The sequence below is a fragment of the Abrus precatorius genome, unplaced genomic scaffold, assembly GCF_003935025.1.
Source record: "Abrus precatorius isolate BTA unplaced genomic scaffold, Abrus_2018 Scaffold9, whole genome shotgun sequence".
Lineage (NCBI taxonomy): Eukaryota > Viridiplantae > Streptophyta > Magnoliopsida > Fabales > Fabaceae > Abrus > Abrus precatorius.
This window is the reverse complement of record NW_020874439.1, coordinates 34298892-34311850: the sequence shown is the minus strand read 5'-3', so window position 1 is coordinate 34311850 and position 12959 is coordinate 34298892. Positions and strand designations below refer to the sequence as shown.

Genomic DNA, 12959 nt, shown 5'->3' with positions numbered 1-12959 from the left:
AGATATAATGAAGTTTAGTTAAAAACACAAGTTTGATTTCAATTAACTAACATCATAATTTAGTTAATAAATAAAAAAACACAACCACAAATGTCAAAATTAAATCCATTTGAAAATTCACTATGACTAGTTCTTTTTTTTTGGGGGGGGCCGGAGAGAGGGAGGTTTGGTTAATATATGACACTATATTATTGTTATTTTATATTTCAATTTACTCTAAAATACAGGAGACTTAAAGTTGTACAACGCCAGAAGCATAAAGCAGGCCCACCTTAAATTGACAGCAAGCAAAAATCATACAAGAAACTCGAAGCGGGCCTGATCGTACCCCCTAGTATTTCACCTAGGAAATGAAGGATAAAGTTACAAAAGAATATTATGACAAATGAATTTGTTTGGGACTACAGACCGAAAGGCAAATAACTGCTGGCTATATACACTAGCATGATAAATAATACAAAATTTAAACAAAAAATGCTCTTCAACCATGTACCCTGCGTGTTCCAATTTTAACGCTCGACACTAAAGACGTAAACGGGTATCTCACTTGTTAGACCATTGAAATTCTATTTCTAAGTTTCTTGAGGGACCATTTTTACTTTCCGGCAACAGAGTGTACTCCCCAGACACCGCTCCAAGCATTACCACCCGATCAATCTGGATTGTCACTTTGCCAAATGAGCTCTGTCATCAGATAAAAAATAGAGGGGTCAAGTGGAAGTGTAAACGCAAAATGCTTGAAGATATTCATACTGCATTTAGAGGTCCAATTTTCCCACAATTACCTTTCCCATTTTGCTCTTATTTTTGCAAGAAATGTGTAGTTTCTGGCCTTTTGGAGGACTCTCAAAGGACCATGTAAAGCTCTCATCCCACTCCGGATTAGGGCCAGTTGAGACAACCTGAGAGCAGCACATTCTCATGATAATTAGCATATTCTGATATTGGCATAATTGCTCATATAGCACAACTAGATTTCTCATATTGTCATTAAAATGCACAATTAAAGAAATGCCCATTGACATAATAGCATGATTTCCATTGGGCCATGACAGATAACATTATTCTCACATAAAACAAACATGTCATCCAATCCTAGTTCATTAAAGGAGGTCACAAGATAATAAATATGAAATTCTTATTATTAAAAGTACCTTGGTTTGCCTTGCAGGAGTGTTTCCAAGTGTAAGCTTACAATAAACACTTGGGTTTCCAACAGACTGCTTCATATTGTTACCACGCTTGATGATCACCACCAACGTTCCAGGCAAACACTGCAATAAAAATTCTGCCTTCTCCTGAAAGCGAGGTGGGCCAGACTGGATTAAATACTGCAGCAAAGGAATAGCATCTGCAGCTGCTATGGACTGAGCTCTTGAAACTTCTGCTGGGCATGCTGACCAAGCTTGCCTCAGCAGGAAAAGAGCATCCAAAGCAGCTTCCTGAGTAGCCTCTGAGCCTGTCTTTAAGGATGCAACCAGATGGGGAATGCTAAGTGTTGCTGGTTCAGTTGCCCTCAGTCGAGGGAAGTTGCTAAATAGAGAATTTAAAGCTTTAAGATACTCATCGTTCACAGTTCCAGTAGCCCATAAGTCCTTCTCAATAGCAGCTAAAAAACAATTTAAAAAATTGTTAGGCCAAGTTTACATAGTGGAGAGAGAGAGAGAGGAGGTTATTCTTGCTACCATTGCTCACCAATCAATTCAGATTAAAAACAGCACCTTCATCTGCAAGTTCAACCTTTACTCTTCATTTACATTAATGAATATTTAACAGAAGACTAGGTGTCTATTTTAGTTAGAAGAGGTTATATAGTATAAATAAAAAAATCAAGCTGTTCAAACTATGAAGCCATTAAGCGAACTGTACAAGCCACAAGTTTTACAATTCATTTGTTCCTTCCCAAATTTTTAGTTCCATGACCAGTCATCAGCAACCAAAAATCAGCTCTGCTATTTTTCCAAAAGATTTGTTTACTTCACATGTAACCTGTTTGGTTTTTTTCATTGACAAATATTTTGAAACCTCAGCTTATAAAAGTAAAGAGAAGCATTTACAAGTAGATGCAAATGCAAGGATTTTAAAACCTGAATCAGAAATGGCCACATGAAAAATAACAAAGACACCATTCTATATGAGGAAAAATGAGTATAAAATATAAAGTAGTGGTCCAGAATATAAATAACAAGTGTACACTGCATAATAGGCAGATAACTCACCAGTTATTGCTCTCACTGTTTCACTAGAAGCATACTCTTGAATTGTATGATTTGAAAATAGTAGTTTGATAAACATTGCAGCTTGAACGGATGTTTCAGGATCACTTGAACCTATCAGATCCAGTACAACCTGAACACCACCCGCCTCTGCAACTGCTCTTTTATTTGATCGACTATACATCACAAGATTTTGCAGAGCACATATGGCGACAACTTTCATTTCTTCAGTTGGTTGCTCTTCAAGCACATTTACTAAAGCACGGCAAGCTGAAACTGCATCACTTGTCCGAGCAAGACCCTCATTCTGGAATAGATCACCAAGAGCCAAAGTTGCTAACAACCTTGCTTGCTGTGCTTGGGTTTGTGGGTCCAAGAGATACTGGGACAAGGGTAAGATGGCTGATTTAGTAACTTTTGTTTCTCTGATCTTTACATTGTTCAGCAGTGCTTCTAAGAGTCTTGCAGCAGTTTCCTCACACTGATGAGATCTTAGGAGCTCCAAGAGAGCCTCTATAGCACCACTTTCGGCCATTGCTTCTGCACTTGTTCCATCATCACTTTCCAACACAAGAAGAGCATTTAATGCACCAACAACTGTGCTTTCTAATCCAGATCGAAGCAGCCTTACCAAAACAGCAACAGGAACTTCCAGGTAGAATTCAGAACTAAATTGCAGAATACTTGCCAAAACAGAGGCAGCTGACTCCCATAAAGCATGAGGAATGGATGGATCAGCTTGCAATATAACTTTTGAAATTTCAATAACACCACCCTCTTTTGCAATTTCATTTGGCCATATCAGTGCAATACTGACCAGGGCCTTTACAGCTCTCTGCTGCAATATATGTATACCAGAACCAAGAACTCGTATAAGAGGACCAATTACCTGCTGTGTCACTGGATCCTTCTGAAGGTGTTCTTCTAAAAGTAGATGTGAGAGAAGCTCAGCAGCTAATTGTTGCACTGCTGATATAGGAGAATCAAGCAAGGGGATAAGAGGCTCAATAACTTGGTGAGTAGTCAATGTGTAATCAGCTCGACACTGTGGATGTTCTAAGATATTAACCAAAACCTGCAATGCACTATGTTGTCCATCAGGCCCAAATTCTTGTCTTGTCAACAACAAAAAAAGAGGTTCAACTACTTTAGCAGCTGATGGTCCTTTAGCTATGCTAGCATTATTGGTCAATATACGTAGCAATTCTGCAAAAGCTGCACATAGATAATCAGGTGCTTCATGAAGGATATCAAGTATGCTTTCAATAACTCCAGCTCTCACCATTTCCATTTTACAACCTGGCCTGTCTTTACCTAACTTGACCAGAGCTCTGGAAATGGCCTCATGAAGTACATAGTTCCTACCATATAGTAGGCCAACAAGAGGAATAACTGCACCATGTGCAGCAACTAATTCAGCCAGTTGTTCATCGTCAACAAGCCTATCCAATGCCCGGACAACTGAATGCTGAGCAGGACTAAACTCACTTACAAGAAGAGACACCAGAGGTTCAACACAGTGTGCAGCAGCCATTGTGGACCGAATTCTTGTATTTCCAAAAAGAACAGAACATAATTCAGCAGCATCCCCTTTGAGGTCCATTGAACAATCTGATGAAAGAATCCTGCAAAGAACATCCACTGCATTCATCTCAACATCTGCAACAGCGAGTGCTCTTGAAGGGTTTTCACTCAGTAACCTAACTAATGCAGCAATTGCAGCATGCTGCTCTCTCTCTAAACCAGTGTTAAGAATCTCCACCAACGGTTGAACAGCTTGTCGAGCACTATCTGCATTTCTAATATGGTCAGCAGAGAATAAACTTTCCAAAGCTTTTGCTGCCCTATACCTTGCAGCTCTTCCTCCTAAACGTAGGACAGCTACAAGTTGAGTAACAGCACCAAATGCTGACTCATGTCTCCGTATCTCAGCACTGCTAAACAGAATACCTAGCAGATCTGTTGCAGCTTCTTCTGTTGCATCTTGTGGACCCAGTGAAAGATATTTAGAAAGTGCCTCTAAGGCCCCTGACTCAACCATTACAATCTTATTTGATGGACAATCAACAGCAAGCTGAGTCAAAAGCCCAAGTGCCAAAAATGGTGCTCCTGGGCGTTCTGGAATTGGTTTGAGTAAATCAACTAGAGCAGGTATTGCCTTCCGAGAAGTAGCACCAACTCTTATGTCATCAACTCTAAACAACCTCTCCAGAGCAACTTGATCCGGATATTGTACCAAAGAAAATTCCTCTGACAATTCCAGGAGATCCTGTATATCAGAATCAGCACAGCCAAGCAAGGAGATAAGTCCACCTGCTGCCCCAGAATTTGCCAGAGACAAAAGTGTTCCCCTACTACCATTACAGACTAGGCTAGCTATTGATTGTGCAGCAAAATATCTGTTTGCTGATTCCTCAGACTTCAATAAATTGGCAAGTGCTGGTATAGAGTTCATGGTTGAATGTGCTCGTATGATATCCCTATCTTGGAATAATATTGCCATCAACAAAGCACAAATCCACATGCTGCTGTCTTCTTTATAGTCAATCTGCATGGTCACCATAAAGGAGCAAAGATTTATACACAGAAATAACAGTTATGTACTAATCTGTTATCACACTGTTACATCAATGACAAGGGGTATTTAGGAGCAACATCCGATGACTAAGGGAGCATTTATGCAAATAAGTAAATATTTACAATGGACAGAATCAGATACAGAATGTATTTATTTCAGATTAACTGAAAACATAGTGGAAAAATGTACTTGAATACCTGACTATATTGTGAGAAACAATTTGCAACCCTATCCGTGAGAACCTCAATTGCTCCAGCCTCCGTTATTGCAACTTTACTTTTTTCATCATGACAAGCAAGAACAGACAGTAACCATATAGCTAAGTTGGCACCAGATACAATACTGGTGCCAGTGTTAGATTTACCATCATTGGCCTCTTCTTTTGTATGCCTGCAAATGCTGATAACTTCCTTGTTGTCATCACCCTGATTATCCAAAATAGCCTGTGAAGAAATAAGCATATCAACAAGAGACTGCACAAGATCAGCACACAAGTTTGATAAATTGAGATCCTCCACCAGCCTTTGATGATTTACTTTAGCAGCACAAATAAGAATTGCAGCTCCGCCAATTTTGACCTTCACATTTGCAGAAGTGGAATTGATTATCCTCTTAGCTATAGAAGATATGCATCCAGAGGAAGTAGCAACAGCGTCTCCCAGAATAAAAGGCTGATCCTTACATAATCGAGATAATATTTCAATAGCTTTATCCTGCAACACTGGCGTTGAATTAGCAATAGACAGAACTATTGGGCATATGCTTTTGGGAAATTCAGCCAAAACTGCCCAAGCAGGTTTACTATGTGCACTGATCTTTTCTGACCTTGACAGAATCGCCAGTGCTTCCAGAGCCTCAGATGTAGAACCAGGTCCAGTGCTGGCAGAGTCTAAGAAAGAAACTAATCCAAGAACAGTACCCGCACGATTCACACAATCAGTTACAGCATAATCAACTTGCCTGGAATGTAAGAGGCGAGCAATCGCTGCAGCAGCATGTGTTTTTCCAGAAACTGTTCCTTCACGTAATACTCTAGTAGCAGGCAAGATAACTTCTTCTGCTACAGCTTTCTCAGCAATTTCACTGTCCAAAATAAGGTTTGCCACAGCACATGTTGCCAGCTCTGCCACCTCCAAAACCGAAGAGTTAGCTAGTGCAACTAGGGAGGGTAATGCATCTCTAGCAATAGCAGCTACATCTCTATTCTCTTTGATGGAAAGAAATATTGCAGCCAGGCAGCGTGAGGACTCAATTAAGATACTTTCAGATTCAACATTAAGCAACTTCATTGCTGCCCAAAGAGTTTTAACAGCAATGCGGCTTTCACGCACATCTTTCCTCGTTTCAAAAATTCCCGCTAGTGCACATGCAGACTTCGCCTGAGTTTCTTCCTTGGTCAAGCTCAATAATTTTATTATTGTATCAATTGCATCACTGGCAGCACTACCTTCACGTAGAAGATCACTAAGAGCAACAATAGAAAGCATACTTCTCAAAGCATCTAAAACATAAACCTTAGATTCAGGTAGATCACTGGTCAATAATGCTGTAAGCTGACTGATAGTTGCAGTATCAGATTTATGAATTAAGTGATTCAAGGTCTTTGCTGCAATTTCTTTCCCATTTGGGCTTCCATTCTTCAATAGCCACAACAATGCAGGAACAGCATCAGCACTTTCAACACAAGCACGTATATCCTCACTATGATCACACAGGTTCCTAAGGATTGTCGCTGAATCTTCCTTTGCTTTTGCAGATCCTGACTCCAAAATTTGAACAAGAGGCGGTATACCACCAGCAGCAGTAATGGCCCATTTACTTTCATCATTTTCATTAGATAGAAGGCAAAGGAGGGCAACAGCACATTCTTGCTGCTGTTCTGATGAAAGCCCCAGAAGAGATATCAATAGCTGAACTCCTTCACGGCCTTGAAGTGCATGCCATAGACTGCATTCACTATTGCACAATGTCAAGAGAGATTTTAGAAGTTCATCTTGCACTTCACTGGCAGCCATTGTTATTAAGCCAACAAGCAAACGCTTTGCCTCAGAATTTGCAAGTTTAATTGAGAGTATAGGATTGCTATATAAACTAGCTAGGGCTTCAATGGTCCGTTCCTGCACAAGGAATGGCAAGTGAGGCTTAAATTGCTTGAGTAATGACTCCTCAACTACCAAAGGATCTGATGCTCTATTAGATTCTGCCTTGTCATCATATATCATAAGAGCTGAAGCTAAAGCCCCCAACGTATCAGCAATTTGGGCAGGAGAGGAGCATGATTCAAGGCTTTGACCAAGACTGGAGATGACATAAGATAAACCACCAGAGATGTTTGCTAAAGCACACATAGCATTCTCCTGTAATGCTTGAGCATACTCACCTTGCATGAACTCTTTGGAAGGAGCTATGGTAGCATTAATCAAAGCAGGGATGCCATTAGAATTGGCTATCTCTTTCCTAGCATCTTTGCACTGGGCAGATAGAGATTTAAGAGCACCAGCTGCTTCAGCCCTAACAGGGGCATCATTACCAGGGCCTAAAAGTTTGAGAAGTTGTTTTGTTGCCTCTGCTGCCAATACCTTTGAACAAACAGATGCATCCTCAATCATCATACAAGCAAGTAAAAAGCACACATTTGCTAAAGTGCTAGACCGCCCTGTTGTCAGTAACTTAATTAATATGTCAACTCCCCCAGCTTGTATTGTGGCATTCCAGAATCTCTCAGTGCTGCTGGAGAGATTTTTCAATGCTCCAGTCAATAAATTATCAACTACATTATCTGTCTTCAGGCCCTTTTGCAGCTGCTCCCAGAGCACTGGAACAACTCCTTCAGTTGAAAAAATTTTTGATCCAACATGATCCTTAGCACCACCTTGAGAGACAGCGAAAATAGTTTTTGCAGCAGCCACTTGACCTTCAGAAGAACTGGACTTGAGTAGACCAAGTAGGGGAGGAATGCATCCTCCAAGCAAGACTTTCACCCTCAGCTCATTTTCTTTACAAAGTGAGCCCAAGACTGTTGCTGCCTGAATCTTCACATTCAATGACCCTGACCGGAGAAGGGAAACAAGTACTGGAACAGCCTGAGAATGAGATCCAAGAGCACTGAAAGCATTTGCTCGCATTTCAATAAGCTCCAATAACTGTTTCAAAGATTTCTCTTTTTCTTGTACAGAAGATGAGCTCTGACGCAGCTGCTCAATGCATTGGGCAACACTTGCTAATGTCCCATCTGGATCCTCCATGCTGCTGGTACGTTCTCTGCAAACAGTTTGGAATGTAAGATACAAAAGTTTGCATATTAGATTTATTGCTCAACTTCAAATTTCCATAGACCATACATCAAAGCATCAAGTTAGATGGTTCTTAGATTGTCTTCTATATAGTTTTCAAGGGGGGAGAGGGGAACATCTTTTTTCAGGCTTTGAATTTTTGACGCACATGACAAGCTATAAAGCACCAAGGGGGATTCACAGGTCTTAGCTTACTTGTCTGCAAGCAGAAGTACCAATGCTAACGCTAAAGCACAAAAAGTGTCAATCAAATAAATGAAAGTAAAGGCATGGATTTTAGCATTACAAGTAATTGATTCAATTATATAAAATATTCCTTTTTGACATCTTTTATAGGCACATTTAAAGTTATAACCCACCTGAATCCCATCTTCAGAACAGAAGGAGGCGTTGAAGGCTCTGAATCTTGAGCCTTCCCATCACCATTCCTTTCCTGCATTTGGAACAATCACAATGGAGAAGTTTAGATGAAGAGTCTGTAATATATCTCTTAATATTGGAAGTAACAAAAATTAACACAGACATTGGAATAATATAGATAAGCCATAATATATCACAAATTGAAGATTTTATAAGTATTAAACGTATGTGATTGTTGCATCTGTTACAGTTGACTAGTTATCATTTAGGATTGCATCTTATTGAGCAAAACGGAGGGGAAATATAAAGGAAGTAAAAACTATACAGCATGTGCAGTGTAGCAGAGAGCATATCGATATTATGCTCTGCTGTAAACACTGCAACCAACCGATCATGATAGATTGTCATGAATGCAATGTTAGATATATAAACAGAGAAGTTAATAATGCCAACCTTCTTACGTCCATTTTCTAGTATTGCATTGCACCTCATTCTAGTGCCAAGGATATGTAGCAGCATATAACAAATGAAGGTTCAGAGCATAGCTAAATTAATCCTTGCTGGGATATTTAACAACAATTTCATAATATTTGTAAAACCATGTATCTCTTGATTTGAAGAACAGTGATAGATATGTTCCAATGGGAGTTAAGAAACAAATAGCAGAATGAAATCATAGAACCATTAGACTTCCATGCTTCTCAGTGACACTTTCTAGAATCATTTGTTACAAAAAAAAAAAAAGTGCAAAGCAGGGGCTGGTTTTACACACCACCTGCAGTTCACAACCGTAATTGTAGCTACCACAACTGAAACTGCGGTCAATGTCACATCTACCCAGCCGCAGTTGGCTGCAATTTCTATAATCGCAGCGTAACCACAACCGAAAATTAAAACCAAAGATGACCACCACTGAAGACATGATGATAAATCCATATATGTAGGGGGCCGGGTATAGGACTTGTTTATTTATACCAACACTAAAAACACTTTTTCCACTACCAATACCAACTCGTAATCTTATAAGACAACACTAATGGGAAGACAAAGAATGGATATATAAAAAAGGAAAAATTACAAAAAATACGAAGAAGTACCATATCATTAGCAGCAAGGGTGCTACCATTGTTGGCAGCAAACCTCCAAGTCAGTGTAGTCGCCAGCTTCGCCTCGAAGACTTTCCCAAGCAAATCAATCCAGAACACTGCCCCCTCTCCAGATCTACCCTGGAGAGACTGTCAGAACATAAAAGCCTCCCTGTCCACAACGGAATCCAAATCAGAAATCAATCACGAATCTCAAAAAAGTAATCGAACAAAAATCGTAAATGCAAATTTCATCAAGTTAAACTAAAAGTACTAACAATAAGAATAAGAACAACAAACACGGTGACCTAAACAAAGCACTATAAAACAAAGCACGCAATTAAATCGCTTAAAACTGAATCGCGCGTCAGTCAACGAAAAAGTCAAACCGGAATGCATGAAACGCAGAAAACGAAGAATCGAAGTTTGATATAAAATTTAAAAATGCGAAGAGGTGAGAGGAAGACCTTCAGAGACTGAGAAGCGAAACGGGCGAGTGAGTGTGACGCATCAATTGGTTTCGTTTCGTTAGTGAGTGGTAGTGGAAAAGGAAAAAGGTGATGACGCTAGATTTGATTTGAGGCTTCGTTAAGAAAACAGTGTGCGTTGTGTTTTTTGGGTTTTAAGTGTGCGCGTTGAGTTTTAATTGTTGATTTTTCATGACCGTGACGGTGTGTGAGGGAAGACTGAAGAGGCTCTGCGAGTTTTCATATCACAGACATGATACCACCGACAACTGCTCCAAGCTCATAGCCTCCTAGTTTAACGGCTAGGCTTAGCTTAACACTCGCTTGAGCCAACAGTTTGGAATCACGTGGTGACGTGGAAATATATTCTTTTTCTGTACATTTATCGTATTGAGTAATATGTTATCATTTTTCTTTTGAATGGTTTTCCTTTTACAAAGTGATGTACGTGTCTTTTTCTACTTTGAGGCATGTATTTTAGATTTTTATATTAAATGAAGTTATCGTTTTTTATGTCTAATTGAAGTTATTAATTTTTATTCAACTTTTTGTTTAAGGAAGATCTTTAATTTTTTATTCATATATATAATTTTGTCGTGGATTAATTTTTATTTCTTAATTTTAAGTGAATATATTAAATAAAATTGTTATGACCTATTATTACAAAAAAAAAATGAACTTTTAGTTTATATAAAACAATTCTTTTTTAATTTAATCTTTATATGTAAAAAAATGTGTGTATTAGTCTTTATAAAAAAAATTATTTTAAATTTTTTTAATATTGTTATAATAACATTTTCATATCAATATCAAATGATATTTTTTTATTATTTTTAAATGAATATTTTATATTTTAAATAAATCTTATATCTTATTTTATAATTTTTATATCTTGTTTCATAGATTGATTCATTTTTACATGAGTATCATCACATTCTCATTTATAATATTACAACTTGTCTATTTGATTATATTATCGTTATAATGTACATCCCTTTATTTATAATCTTTATCTCAAATGTTTTAAATATTGATAATGTTTTCTTATTTCATATTAAAAGTCAATAATTTTATTTATTTATATCTTTAATATATTTATAAGAAAATTAAAAGTATTTTTAGATCATTATTATTATCATATTAAAAATATTAAAAGTAAAATCTAGGACAAAGAGATGTTATATAATATAATAAGTTAAATTTTATAAATTATAAATGTACGAAGCAGAATATGAAAATAAAATTTTTTTAGGATAATTTAAAATACTCCTCTCAAAATAATTTAAAAAAACATCACTTTAATGTCAATATAAAAATGTTATACTTATGTCTTCATTTTGTGAAGACAATATGTCAAAAAAGTAGAAAAATGAAAAAGTACAAAAAGAAAAAAAAAACTTTGAGATAAATCTAAATTAATCTTAATTTGAGTTTTGGTAGAGTCCAAAATAGAATAACATAGAATCTACTGAAAAAAGATAGATTTAAAAATTATATATATTTAATGAAAATAAAATTTTGTATAAAGATTGGTATATAATTTTGTCTACTTATAAATACTAAATAAATAAAATATCATATATAAAAACTAAAAAATAATTTAAATCTGTCATATTTAGATAATTATTTATTAACTAAGAGATAGGGCTAATATTATTATAACATACTATAAATAAAATAATTTTGTTCTAAAATTTAATATATAAATTTTTTATATATAAATATTAAATTAAAGAAATAGTATCATATAAGAACTAAAATCTCATTTATCTTTTAAAAAATAATAAATATTGATCAAACAAGAATGGTAAAAATATATATGCATGTATATATGCACCCAAATTTTAGAGTGCGTGGTGTACGTATTATCTAACATTCACGTTTTTTTTTTCAAAAAAAATTATATTAGATTCGACGTATTATTCCTAACATCTCTAGTTCTTTGAAAAGATCTATATTTTTTAATGCGGCTTGCGTAATACCGTTAATATACATTAACTGACGAAGCAATTAATTAATGTATACAATAAATAATGTTTGCCCAATAACTTTTTTTTTCAAATACGCGAGCCAATTACCACTTTAATTAATGTCCAAGAAGGTTTGGCTACATTAAAGATTCATATGCACTTCGGAATTTTCCTTATTATACCTCACTTTATGAAATCAAGAATAAAACACAAGCAAACATTATATATTTTCACCGGTTAGACAACAAGGTAAATTAAACAGTATATGATGATTTTTTTTAGTATTATCGTGTTTTAACTTCTCAATATTAGATTAGGATTCAGTGCAGTTGACACGATAACTGCACCGTATATTTAGATAAAATTTTATATTTTCATATAAAATTTTTTTATTAACTTAAACAAAAATACAAAATAATGTAACGGACGATATAATTACAGGACCGAATCTAAATCCCTAACATTGCATGCGTTAACAGCACTAAAAGATTTATTATTGATCGAGAAGTTCTACTCGTGCTTTTGGCTTTTGTGCACATTTTAGAAAAAAATAATGCAAAATTAAACTTATAAATGTTAATCTAAAACACAATTAAATTGTTCAGGCGCAATAATTAACGAAAACTCAACGTATTCGTTACACATACCCACATGGTATTGATTTGAACTGAGTCGATTGCAGCCAAGCCAAAGTCTTAATCAAAAAGTAAAAGGGCATCTCAATTATCCCAAGTTTTTTTGTGCTTAGTTGGCGAAAGTATATATATGTTAATGGAATCCTTCGATTTTTCAAAGGTGATAATGAAGACGTATAAGAATAGTCTTATTATAAGCTGTGAGAGTAGGACAGTGAAGTGAAAGACAAGCTGTTAGAGCACCTTTAATGGCAATATTAAGCTATTTGTTCAAACCATATTATTATATTATTTAAATTTATGACCACACCAGCTGGAATGGCAACTGGCAAGATATGAGGTTGGACTATCATGT

At 36.3% G+C, this 12959-nt stretch overlaps 1 protein-coding gene across 1 annotated transcript; it reads right to left on the bottom strand.

Moving 5' to 3' along the window:
• Positions 1-169: 169 nt before the first annotated feature.
• LOC113849224 (protein CELLULOSE SYNTHASE INTERACTIVE 1-like) lies at positions 170-10283 on the bottom strand. The gene is made up of 8 exons (XM_027478969.1): positions 10000-10283; positions 9545-9704; positions 8447-8520; positions 4992-8055; positions 2220-4764; positions 1155-1609; positions 786-902; positions 170-684 (listed from the first exon to the last, which is right to left on the bottom strand). The coding sequence occupies exons 2-8, from the start codon at positions 9545-9547 to the stop codon at positions 544-546; spliced, it is 6399 nt and encodes a 2132-aa protein (XP_027334770.1). The 5' UTR covers positions 9548-9704; positions 10000-10283; the 3' UTR covers positions 170-543.
• Between the last annotated feature and the right edge of the window lie 2676 nt (positions 10284-12959).

What these genes read in the sequence shown, in the direction of transcription:
- LOC113849224 (XM_027478969.1), bottom strand. An exon ending in AACAGTGAGAGCAATAACTG is followed by an intron (nt 1,610 to 2,219) that starts GTGAGTTATCTG and finishes ATTGTTTTTTAG; the next exon opens with CTGCTATTGAGAAGGACTTA. An exon ending in CTCCTGCAAGGCAAACCAAG is followed by an intron (nt 903 to 1,154) that starts GTACTTTTAATA and finishes TGCTGCTCTCAG; the next exon opens with GTTGTCTCAACTGGCCCTAA.